At 40.0% G+C, this 13,118-nt stretch overlaps 1 protein-coding gene across 1 annotated transcript in view; it reads left to right on the top strand.

Moving 5' to 3' along the window:
- Nucleotides 1-274: 274 nt before the first annotated feature.
- Nucleotides 275-13,118, top strand: part of OTC (ornithine carbamoyltransferase) — a 53,529-nt gene continuing 40,685 nt past the window's right edge. The window contains exons 1-2 of the mRNA XM_025371956.1: nt 275-354; nt 12,168-12,255. Of these exons, the coding sequence (XP_025227741.1) occupies nt 306-354; nt 12,168-12,255 (137 nt within the window). The 5' untranslated portion in view covers nt 275-305. The remainder of the gene's footprint in view (nt 355-12,167; nt 12,256-13,118) is intronic.

Below are 13,118 nucleotides of genomic sequence, written 5' to 3'. Positions count from 1 at the left end.
TAATTTTTGTATTTTGAGTAGAGACGGGATTTCTCCATGTTGGCCAGGCTGGTCTCGAACTCCTGACCTCAGGTGATCCACCTGCCTCGGCCTCACAAAGTGCTGGGATTACAGGCATTGGCCACTGCACCTGGCCTAAACTCACTTTTTAAACAATATTTTAAACACTTATTTGGGGGTAGTTATTACTTATTTTCTAATAAAGAATATGTTTTAAAACATAATTTATACATAAGATATATTTTAATTCTATTCTTGTCCTTGATTTATAGTATTTGCCTTTATTGCAAGGGAAGTCCTTAGGCATGATTTTTGAGAAAAGAAGTACCCGAACAAGATTGTCTACAGAAACAGGTAAGTCCACTGCCAAATTCACACTTGTGTTAAAGAGAGGGATCGAGGGTGAAAACTTTGGAGGGGTAACCCAGTGCGGGGATTTGTCTGCCTCTAACAACCACAAAGAAAAAAAAACATTTTTTACTGGAAGCAGCAGTGCAAGCCTGTGGATGAGATTTCCAGTTCTCATAAAAGCTGCAAGCAGAAAAATTAGCTTCATCTATAAGAATTCCATAAGGAACTGAGTAGAAGTTCCATATAACTCTTTATGTTCAGAAAATAAATGTAGGTGGGCACACATTTTCAGGCCTCGAACTCAGTGGGTAGGAAATGTGTCTATTTTTCTAGCATGTCAAGAACATTTCCTTGTGTGTCTCAATTCTGCTAGATGGTAGAAATTTAATCTTTGCAATGTTAGGCAATCCTCAGTTGTTTCATGGTTTATTTTGTCCATTTTGGGTCTCCTCTCCATTTCCCCACAGCCATGGTTAAATCATGGAGAGTATCTGAATGTCAAGACATGTAGGGCTATGGGGATCCGGTCCTTGGTCATTAGAACATCATCATCAAATGTCCATGCTGGGTTCTGTTGGGACTTCTATATTCCCATTGGATCTTGGCTGTCTCCTACTTACTGCAAGGTTTGCTTCACTCTCATTAAAAGACCTGATATTGAGACAACCAAGTATAAAGAGGTCACTGGAGAACTTCCAGCCGGCCTGCACACTGGGAGGAGTGCACACGGGGGTGAAGCCTCAGGAAGTTCACACCATTTGCAGCGGGGAAGAGCTGGCCTCTCCTGTTCCGAGGTGGAACCTGGGATTCAATCTGAGAGGCAGGAAGACTACTAGCAGGACTCTTGCTCTTTTGAGAGTCCCTATTTTCCCTTTTTTCTCTTTTCATCCAATAAACCCTACTCTTCTCACCCTTCAAAGTGTCTGTGAGCCTAATATTTCATGGTTGTGTGACAGTGACCCCATTACAACAATGTATCTCGTGGTTTCATTCTCTCAACCTCTTAGCAGCTCTCCAAGACACATTAGGCACAGAGGTACTACAAGGCTGCCTCTACTGTATTGTTTCTTCCTCTTGCTGGGTGCCAGGGAGCTCTATAACATTTATTGCCTTCTAGAGGTCTGTCTTAAAAGCAAGACAGGGCTGGGCGCGGTGGCTCACGCCTGTAATCCCAGCACATTGGGAGGCCGAGACAGGTGGATCACGAGGTCAGGAGATCGAGACCATCCCGGCTAACATGGTAAAACCCTGTCTCTACTAAAAATACAAAAATTAGCCGGGCGTGGTGGCGGGTGCCTGTAGTCTCAGCTACTCGGGAGGCTGAGGCAGGAGAATGGCATGAACCCGGGAGGCGGAGCTTGCAGTGAGCTGAGATCCGGCCACTGCACTCCAGCCTGGGCCACAGAGCAAGACTCCGTCTCAAAAAAAAAAAAAAAGCAAGACAGGTTGTCCTCAGTTCTAGGATTCTCCAAACTCATGGAGCTTTCCAGCATGCTCCCCATCCTTCAGAAGTTGACCTGGGGAACACATAGCAGGGTACAGTGTCAAAGGTCAATCGATTTTTATTTCTATTGCTTCTCCTCTCTTGCTTCTCTTCTTCTCCTTTCAGTTCCCAGTATTGGAGGCCAGGAAACAAAGCAGGAGGAAAAACTGGCTCTGACTATCCATGGATTATTCCAAATCTATGCTTTTGTGCCTAGAATTCTAGGCTGTTAAGGATATTTTTTTTCTCAAGGTATCATCTCTGCAATTTCAAAATGGACACTTTGAAACTCATAACACAAATTGCCTCTTTTCTTTCTCTCTGCATTTCTGCTCTACCAGACCTCACTTGAATCAATAATATGACTGCCCAAGTGAGCAATCAGACAGGGTTAAGGAGGAAGTACCACAAACAAAAACATATTCGTTGATATTTCAAATAGATTATTCTACCTTACGAGTATCAGAGCTTCCTAGGGCTTAGACGCAAACAACTATTACATGTGATTTTTTACCTTGCAATGATCAGATTTTTACCTTGCAAGCTTACCAAATAGATATCAAAAAGAAAGTTCAGGGGGATTACGCAACTTGCCAGATTCACTCAATTAATACCAGTAGCACCAAGATTCAGATCTGAAGCCCACTATTCTTACTAATGCACACTCCTTCCCCCTAAAGAGAAGGAAGGAGGAAGAGGGAAGATTTATAAGGTGCTAATCTTTAAAGCCCTAGGAAGAGAACAGATAAGAACATGTTGCTCGTTAAAGCTGGCTGCTATAAGAGATCATGTTGATATCTGACAGATGGTAGGGGAGAAATGAATAAACCAGTCAGTAATTCTCAAATTCTGCTGCCTTTCAACACTAGTATTCCATGGGTTGGGTAGAACTTTATTTTATTTTATTTTATTTTATTTTATCTTGTATCTTTTTGTTTGTTTGTTTTTACCATTAGTACTTAAGAGAAGTGGTGTTTTTTGAAGTCACCAAAATAATTGATTAATACATAGAAATTTCTCAAATTTAAGTTTTTTTAAAAGGGATTTTGCTGAGTTCATGGCATTTCTATGACTTTTCCCCGTTCAAATGTTATGTTTGAAACCAGAATATTTCTGAATAAATGATTGGTTTCACCATGTATAATAATGTGGTAGTTAATCTATTAATAAAAACGAGAGTGACAATTTAATAAGTTTTTGGATGCAGATCCCGTGCCAGGTGTTCTACATTAATTATGTGTGTTATCTCACTTAATCCTCATGACAACTCTGTGAGAGCAAGACCATTGAGGAAAACAGGCTGAAATGGGGCCAGCAAATGGCTCAAAGGCATGTAGCTAATAAATGGCAGACCCAGGATTGGAAGCTATTACTAAATATATATTTTTAAATATCTAATTTAGTAAACTGAATCTATTGATTTAATTTAATTATACGGAATGTAATAGTCATGTTTTATTCTAGTAAAATTGTTTCTACTGGTGGCATTAAGCCTTTTGTTAAATGATGGTTTTCTATAAAGAAATCCTTAGAAACCTTCCCAAAATCGTAAATAATAACAACAAATACATGAAGCAAGGAACGTATGATTGTTAAAACTTATAGTTCATGGAGCATTTGTCATTATCCTCAATAATTGCATATGGCATCCTGCCAAACTCAACAGTAGAATCACTCAAAGCGAGTAGCTGCCTTAATTGTTTACAGAAACAGTAAACCCCAATCAAAATCATGACAGAATATTCCTATTGTGTGTATGTGCGTCTTAACAGTTGTCCTTTGGTACAATTTTTCAACAAGTACCACCTGTTACTTTGGTGCTTAGAATTAAAATAGGTATAATTATAACTGTTACTGCCCCAAATCTGTGCCAGCCTCTGAGATGATCCTCACAGGACAGTCTTTGGCAATTCTGTTCCAAGCCTGAGTTTCAGAGCTACATTCATATTCCTACTTATCTCAGGAGACAGAATCAAATTCTCCACCCAACTCTTACCATAGTAATTGTTTATGTAACGTGTTTACTAAAGTGTAACACACAAACAGAAAAGTGCACAAATCATTAAATGTATAGTTCAATGAATTCTTACGATGAAAAAACCATCGTTAACTAATACCCAGCTAGAGAAACAGAATGGTAGTAGCACCCAGAAGCTCCCCAATACCCTTTATTTCCTTCCAGTCACTACTCCTTATCCACCCAAGGATAACTTATTATCCTGGCTTCTAACATCACAGATTCGTTTTGCCTATTTTTGAACTTTACATAAATGGGATCATTCAGCATGCGCTCTTTTGTGTCTCACTTCGTCCACTCAACATTGTGAGATGTATCGATGTAGCTGTGTGTAGTTGTAGATCATTCATGCCTCGTCCACCCTTTGTGTGTGCCTGCCTGGCAAACCAGACAATTCTCCTATGTGTCTACCAATGATTATATTCTTTTATAGCAAATGAATTGAGCCGATAGACAGATACATTTATTAATCTCAGTAAATGCAGTAGCTGATAAAAGATGCAAAAGGCATTCTAAGAGATGGTTCTTTTCATTATTTAACATTGGTATTTCACTTTCAAGGTGAAATGGAAGCTGGTGTTTTAACAGCTGTTTCAAAATCATCATCTGTACAAAGATGCCAATATAAAAATTGTGATACTATTCTGCAGTTACAAAAGCCAAGCACAGAGAGGTTAATAACTGCCTTCGTTCTACCAGCAAGGGTCCTCGGATCCCTCATATTTCCAGTGAATGAATTCTATTTATACTCTTTTTTCCAAAGCGGGCAGGGATCTATGGGGAAGTGAAAGAGCAAAATAAGATTTACTTTTATTTTCCCAAACAGAAATTAAGAAATTAACAGAAGAGGCCGGTCATGGTGGCTCATACCTGTAATCCCAGCACTTTGGGAGGCCGAGGCGGGTGGATCACAAGGTCAGGATATCAAGACCATCCTGGCTAACACAGTGAAACTCCATGTCTATTAAAAATACAAAAAATTAGCCAGGTGTGGTGGTGGGCACCTGTAGTCCCAGTTATTTGGGAGGCTGAGGCAGGAGAATGGAGAATGGCATGAACCTGGGAGGCAGAGCTTGCAGTGAGCTGAGATCACGCCACTGCACTCCAACCTGGGCAGTGATACTCTATCTCAAAAAAAAAAAAGAAAAGAAAAAAAAGAAAGAAAGAAAAGAAATTAACAGAAAACAGAAGAAACCCTTTGTTCAAAAATAGCTGATGTTAAAGCATAAACAAATGAAACAGGTAAAAGCAGGCTCCTCTGGATAAAGGGTGGAAAGAGAGTGGAAGCCCATCTCTCTGTCCTCTTCTTGGCAATGGCAGCTTCTAGTGGCCTCTCAAAATCTCTGATGCCCTTCGTAAGCACGTATTACCATCCAGACCTGGCAAACTGGCAAATTCGTGACTTGTACTTTTGGGCAGGGATCTGAGGCTTCTTTTTGATCTGTGACAACAATTGCAAAGGCAATTTCTTCTCAGAGGCAGTATTTCCTCCCCATTTAATCTTTTTCATGAACTGCTGAAGTATTTGGCTCCTACTTGTACACACTTTCTGTTACTCTTCTTCCTACCCCTATTTTGTAAGTCCAGGCACCATATGGATCTTCTGTATAGCACAAACAGGGAAGTAGAAGGGCAGCAGACTAATCCTGAGTTGCTATAGCAAAATGACTTATCATCAAAGAAAGAGTGTGACTTGGAATAGACCTACCAGGAGGTCTGAAAGTTTGCTTGAAATCTTCATCCATAGTCCTCAACCCTCAATGGTACTCATACCTGTACTAGGCACTTAGTAGGTGCACAATAAATAATTTTTGGACGAATGTGCAGTATTTATATGTGTTTAGCTGAAGTTGCCTTTTATAAAGAAATTAAGTACTCAAGAGTGATTAGTGATTATATTCACCACTAAACTTCATTACGTTGCTTCACAGACAATAGAAATTTCTGTTCTTTCTGTTAGCAAAATGAGAGGCTGTTCACAAATGAGAAGAATGGGTCCTTTCTTCAGAGTCAAAATTCCTCCTTTAATCATTCAATGAGTATTCATTAAGCACTTACTATTTGCCAGGTTTTATTTTAGGTGCTCGAGAGTGATACCTCAGTAGACAAAACAGGAAAATCCATGCCTTCATGGGGCTTACATTCTAGTGGGTACACAGACAATAAACAACAGACATAATAAATAAGTGGATGGTACAGTATGTTGGAAGATGATAAGTACTCTCAGCAAGGAGAAGAATGTGCCTGGAACTGAGGGAAAAACAAGCACACCATTATTGGGACTTTGGCTTTTATTTTGAGTGAAATGGGGAATCATTGGATGATCTTGAACAAAGGAGGGACATGATCTAATTGCATTTTAAAAGGATCCCACTGACTGAGAATAAACTGTGGAATAGACTGTGGGGGCGGGGGCCAGGGTGAAAACAAGGTAGAAGTAGTGAAGCCTGTCAATAGATAGCTATCAATTATAGAAGCTGGGGCTGTGGTGGCAGTAGTGGAGAGGGTAAGAGGAACAGATTCTAGATATGTTTTGAAGGGAAAGACAAGATTACTGATGTATTGGGTAAGAGAGAGATGTCAAGGATGACTTTAAGATTTCTGCTTGAGCAAATGTGAAGGCTGCTGATGGAACAAATGAAAAGGGGAAGGTTGGGAATTTGGTCTTAGATATATTGAGTTTGAAGTGTCTATTAGACATATAAGCAAAGATGTTAAAATAGCAGTTGGACATGAGTCTGGAATTTGGGAGTGAAAACTGGCCTAGGGATATTTGTGTATGTCCAACATATAGATGATATTTAAGGCCATGGGATTGGATATAATTATAAAGAGAGTAAGTATAGATTGAAGGATGAGAGAAGAGAACCAAGGGCTGGTCCTGGGGCACAACCAACATTCAGAAGTCAAGCAAAATAGAAGGAACCAACGATGGTGACTGAGAAGGTGCAACTACCAAGGTAGATGCAAAGGCAAACAGGTGTGATGTCCTGGACACTGTGTGAAGAAAGTTTATCAAGTAGAAAATGAAGATCAACTTTGTTAAATACTGCTAAGTCAAGAAGGAAGAGGGATCAGAAATGACCATTGGATGTAGTAACGTGAAGGTCACTGATAACTTTGGTGAGATGAGTTTTGGTGCAGCAGTGGTTGGGGACAAAGCCTTATAGGTTTGTTGGAAATGAGAAGAGAGGAACTAGAAAGAGAAAGAAGAACAAAGAGCTTTGCTGCAAAGGGGAGCAAACAATTAAAGGAATACTTGTCAGAGAAATTAGGACCAACAGAAAATCTGTATCTGTTTTTTAGTAATGAGTGAAAAAATGAGAACAACCCATTCAAGATGTTGGTGACATAAGGGAGAAAGGGAGGAATTGCTAGAGCAATGTCTTTGAGTAGGCAAGGGGAGTGGCTTCTAGTGCATGAGTGGAGGCATTACATGGGGCATAGAAAATTCATCTATGGCCGGGCGCGGTGGCTCAAGCCTGTAATCCCAGCACTTTGGGAGGCCGAGACGGGCGGATCACGAGGTCAGGAGATCGAGACCATCCTGGCTAACACGGTGAAACCCCGTCTCTACTAAAAATACAAAAAACTAGCCGGGCGAGGTGACGGGCGCCTGTAGTCCCAGCTACTCGGGAGGCTGAGGCAGGAGAATGGCGGGAACCCGGGAGGCGGAGCTTGCAGTGAGCTGAGATCCGGCCACTGCACTCCAGCCTGGGTGACAGAGCCAGACTCTGTCTCAAAAAAAAAAAAAAAAAAAAAAAAAGAAAATTCATCTATGCTTAATAGAAAGGAAAGCAGAGTATATGAATACAGATGCTGACTAGTGAGGAAATGGAGTGGAATCTGGAAGTTCTCCTCTTATTGCTGTAATTTTTTCAGTGAGGTAGGAAGCAAGGTGAACAGCTGAGAAGCTCACTTCACCTCTGAAGACATACATACACTGATAATGAAGGGATGGAAAAAGATATTCCATGCAAATGGAAACTACAAAAGAGCAGGAGTAGCTATACTTGTATCAGGTAAAATAGATTTCAAGACAAAAACTGGAAGAAAAGACAAAGAAGGCCATTATGTAATGATAAAGGGGCCAATTCAGCAAGAGAATATAACAACTAAAGGTATATATGAACCCAATGCTAGAGCACCCAGATATATAAAGCAAGTATTATTAGAGCTAAAAAGAGAGATAGAACCCAATACAATAATAGCTGAGGACTTCAACGCTCCACCTTCAGCACTGGACAGATAATCCAGACTGAAAATCAACAAAGAAACATTCGACTTAATCTGCACTACAGACCAAATGGACATAATAGACATTTACAGAACATTTCACCCAACAGGTGCAGAGTACACATTCTTTTCCTCAGCACATGGAACATTATCAAGGATACAAAACAGGTACCCCAAATTAAAAAAATACTTAAATTATATTAAATATATGTTCTGATCACAATGGAGTAAAACTAGAAATCAATAATAAGAAGAATTTTGGAAAAAATATAAATGCATGAAAATTTAAAAATGTGCTCCTGAATGACCATTGAGTCATTGACAAAATTAATAAGAAAATGTAAATATTTCTTGAAACAAATGAAAATGGAAGCACAGCATATTAAAACTTGTGGGATACAGCAAAAGCAGTACTAAGAGGGACGTGTACATCGATAAATGCCTACATCAAAAAAATAGAAAAACTTCAAATAAACAACCTAATGATGCATCTTAAAGAACTGGAAAAGCGAGGGCAAACCAAACCCAAAATTTGTAAAAGAAAAGAAATAATACAGATCAGAGCAGAAATATATGAAACAGAGACTAAAAAAATACAAAAGATCAATGAAATAAAAAGTTGGGTTTTTGAAAAGATACACTTTCAAAACATATGAAGAAGCCAACCATTTCCTCACCACATTAGCTGCTACCACCCTGTTCCAGCCAATCAACTCTCACCCAGATTTTCGCAACAGTCTCCTGACTTGTCTCCCTGCTTTGGCCCTGCTACAGATGTCCAATTAAAATGTAAGTCAAATCATGTCCCTCCGCTGCTCCAAGCCTTCAAAAGCTTCCCATTTTATCCAGACAAAAGTCAAAGTTGTTGCCTTCTCCCCAGCTTCCTTCAGCAGCCTCACCTCTGCACCATCCACACCACCTTCTTGTTGTCTCTCTCTCTCTTTCTTTCTTTTTTTTTTTTTTAGACGGAGTCTCACTCTGTTGCCCAGGCTGCAGTGCAGTGGTGCAATCTTGGCTCACTGCAACCTCCACCTCCTGAGTTCAAGTGATTCTCCTGCCTCAGTCTTCCGAGTAGCTGGGATTATAGGCACCCACCACCACGCCCGGCTAATTTTTGTATTTTTAGTAGAGATGGGGTTTCGCCATGTTGGCCAGACTGGTCACAAACTCCTGACCTCAGGTTATCCGCCCACCTTGGCCTCCCAAATTGCTAGGATTAGAGGTGTGAGCCACCGCACACAGCCTTTTGTTGTCTCTTGAACCCACCAATCATGACCTTTACACAGGAACTTTGCACATGCTTTTCCCACTATCTCATATGTTTTCTATGGCTCACTCATCATCTTCCTCAGGTCTTTACTCAAACGTCCCACAATCAGTGTGGCTTCCTTGGCCATACTACTTAAAATTGCAACTAGGGTCCTGTAAATTTCCTATTCTCCTTCCCTGCTCTGTGTTTCTTATAGCACTTATCAGTACCTAACACACAATATATTTAATTTAATCATTCAGTTTACACTCTGTCTCTCCCCATTTGAAAGTAAGTTCCGTGTAGTCAAAGACTTGTCTATTGTTTACAATGCTTTCTTCAGTGCCTGGAACAGCCCCAGGCACATATTTTCAGATTGAATGAATAAATTTCAGAATCATACAGTGAGACCAGGACTTCTTGTGGTGTGTAGTTACTCCATAGACATGAGATGTGCCATCCACCTAAAATTTGGTTTGATTGCTGAGAGTGAGAATATCTCACATGCACCAGGAAGATAGGAAAAAGTTTATTACTCACATCATGTGGCTTTCTGGGGATAGTAGGTCTGGCTCCCAAGCAGGTCCAAAAGTAGCCTCAGAGAGCAGAGAAAGGATACGGAGTTCTAGTGTGATTTGGCGATGGGGCTGGGATGAGGATTCCCGTGCACAGGGTAGGGCTTGTGCAGTTTGAACCTCCTGCTAGTGCCAAAGGAGGGAGCACCTGAACTTCCTTATCAGCTTGCCCAGATGTAGGGCTGAAGGGTCAGGCGGGGAGAGGTGGGCAGGCAAACATCAGAAATGGGGTCAGATTGTTCATTGTAGGTCCTATAGCAAGTAGGACTGTTTGGGCATTTCATATTCTTTGATCCTACCTGGCACCTAGCACATAAGATCTGCAAGGAATCTTACAACTCTAGGCAGACTGTCTTATTTTTCAGATGAAGAAGACTGAGCCCAGTCCCACTATGTCATTCTGTCTCTGTAGATCACACTTTGAGCTGACTCAATAGCTGGCATCCCTGTGGCAAGGCCTAGGACTGTGGGGACTTAAAAACAATCTTGCACAATGTTTTAGACTCTGACTCTCAGAATCCTTTTCTGTAAAATTCTTGTAATATCTACTGTACACTTTGTCAGACTAAGGGATTCAGTGAAAGAATGTTAATACTGTGCCATCACATGACCATACTCTGTGAAGGGTCATTGCTAGGGTCAGAACATGGTGGTCTCTAGTAAAAGATCATTTGGTCTAGGGATATTTAAGAGAACACTTTTGAGTATAAAATAGGTAGACTATAATTATTTCATTTTATATACAGTAACAGAAATGGGGACCATTGCTTTGTGTGGGTTTGATTTTTACTTTTTATAGTGAAACTTTCAAATAAACAGAAAAGTAAAAAGATTAGCATAATGAACATACCAATACTCTTATATCAGTCTAACAATTGTTAATATGTTGCCTTCTTTATCTATTTGTTTTTGTTGTTGAACTACTTTAAAGTAAATTAAAGTTATAATGATATTTTACCCCAAAATATATCATTTTGTATCTTAAAATAAGGATATTGTCCTATATGGCTATGATGTCATGATCACACTGAACAAAAATGATGATTCCTTAATATCATTTAATATCAGTCCACATTCAAACCGTGTTAAGGCTTCAGTGGGATGTTTCGTGAGATTTTGAGTCAAATTCTCCTTTGTGGATCTGAAACTCCTCATTCCCCAATTGACCGTGCAATTAATGATTTCTTCCCTCTTTATGGGAAACAGATGGGATTAGCAAATTGTGACTGTTGCTTATTTCCCAAAAGATAAATCAGGGACATCATAATAAGGAGGAGAAAAGTAATGTTTGCAAAATTCCTTGGACAAACCTCTATCTTGCAATTATGTGTATTTGCCTTTAATTATGTATTGGAGAAATTCTGAGCATTAAACCAGTCTCAAATGAGATACTAAAGTTCTGATTGGATGTCATCATCTCCCATAATTTTCCCCAGAATGTGTGATGAAAGGGCTCCAGCCTGGGTGACAGGGGAAGACTGTGTCTCAAAAAATAAATAAATATAAATGAAAGGCTTAAAAATAAAAGAAAGTAAGCATTGAGATAGTGGTTTCAAGTCACTAAGAGTCAAAAAATCAAAGGGCCACTTTACTGTTTTCCTTATCTTCCAACCAAGACAGCGTCATATAGTTTATTTTTTTTATTTTTATGTTTTTGAGACAGAGTCTTGCTCTGTTGCACAGGCTGGAGTGCAGTGGCATGATCTCGGCTCACTGCAACCTGCGCCTCCCAGTTTCAAGCGATTCTCCTGCCTCAGCCTCCTGAGTAGCTGGGATTAGAGTCGCCTGCCACCACGTCTGGCTAATTTTTTTATTTTTAGTAGAGACAGGGTTTTGCCATGTTGGCCAGGCTGGTCTTGAACTTCTGACCTCAGGAGATCCACCCACCTCGACCTCCCAAAGTGCTGGGATTATAGGTATGAGCCACTGCACCCAGCCAGCTTTGTATGTTTTAGAGAACCAAAACCAGGGATAGCCCCAAAGAGGGAATGATGCTTCGTTATTGTCACATCTTGAATAAGAGGGTGGAGAAATGGGCACACATATGAAGGAGAGTTAAGTACTTGAGCACAAAATTGTATCTACTTCCCTCAGCTCCTCATTTTGTTTTGCATGGGAATTCTCTATCAGAGAAGTTGGAGAGCTTTAAAGATTTTGACTTTTCAGTTGAGATTATGCCAATTCTTTGTAATTTTGTTTTCCACTTTAGCTCTTTTTTTCCAAATGATTCTTTTCTTTTCTTTTTTTTAATTGTAGGCTTTGCACTTCTGGGAGGACACCCTTGTTTTCTTACCACACAAGATATTCATTTGGGTGTGAATGAAAGTCTCACGGACACGGCCCGGTTTGTAAATATTTTCTTCTCTCCAAAGCCGATTTCAGAATCTGATGGATAAATTTCAGAAAGAAAACATGCTTCTCTTTAAATAATGGTTTTCCCTCTGATTGTTCTGTTCTCCATTTTCCCTCTTTCCCTGATATTCGGAATGCCTCTCCCTCATCCTATGGTGGCCACTTTCCATGGGTTGAAATAATTTTTCTTGGCAATTTTTTGAAGAAGCTTCTGATCATAAAATTTCAAACTTATGGAAATATTGAGTTCATCAAGTATGACTCTTAGATTTAACAGTTGAGGAGGAAATGAAGGTCCAGGGAAACTGACGTTCAGTGACTCATAACCAGTTACTATCAGACTAGGTAATCACATTGATAACTATTAATAACATTTATTGAGCATTTATTATGTGCCAGGTATTTTTCTAACTTGTTTAATCCTTATAACAACCCAAACAGATTGTCATAAAGAAGTGAAACAACTTAATTAGGCACAGACTAGCTGCTATAACACAAAATCTCAAATGTCAATGTGCTAACATAGTGCAGATGTTCCTGATTGGTAAGAGGGAAGAACAGGTTATTAATTTACGTGGGTTATTCAGGGACACTGGCTGAGAGTGGTTCTACCATCTTCAACATGTGACCTCCAAGGTCAGTCTGGGTGTTAACATCCAGCCAGGACCAAGGAGAACAGAGCATGGAGAAGGCATACTTGTTTCAAAGCCGCCTTAGCAGGGAAGCAGTGCAAACAATTCCACTTATATTTCATTAGGAAGTACGAGTAGCTCACTCCCATCTAGATGAAGGGAGAGATGGGGAAAGACTCTTACCCACTATATTATAATGAAAGACTGAAGCATAGGCCTCCTG

Source organism: Theropithecus gelada, chromosome X, assembly GCF_003255815.1.
Source record: "Theropithecus gelada isolate Dixy chromosome X, Tgel_1.0, whole genome shotgun sequence".
Taxonomy (NCBI): domain Eukaryota; kingdom Metazoa; phylum Chordata; class Mammalia; order Primates; family Cercopithecidae; genus Theropithecus; species Theropithecus gelada.
Note: the sequence above shows the minus strand (reverse complement) of the source record. Positions and strands in the feature narration are given on the sequence as shown.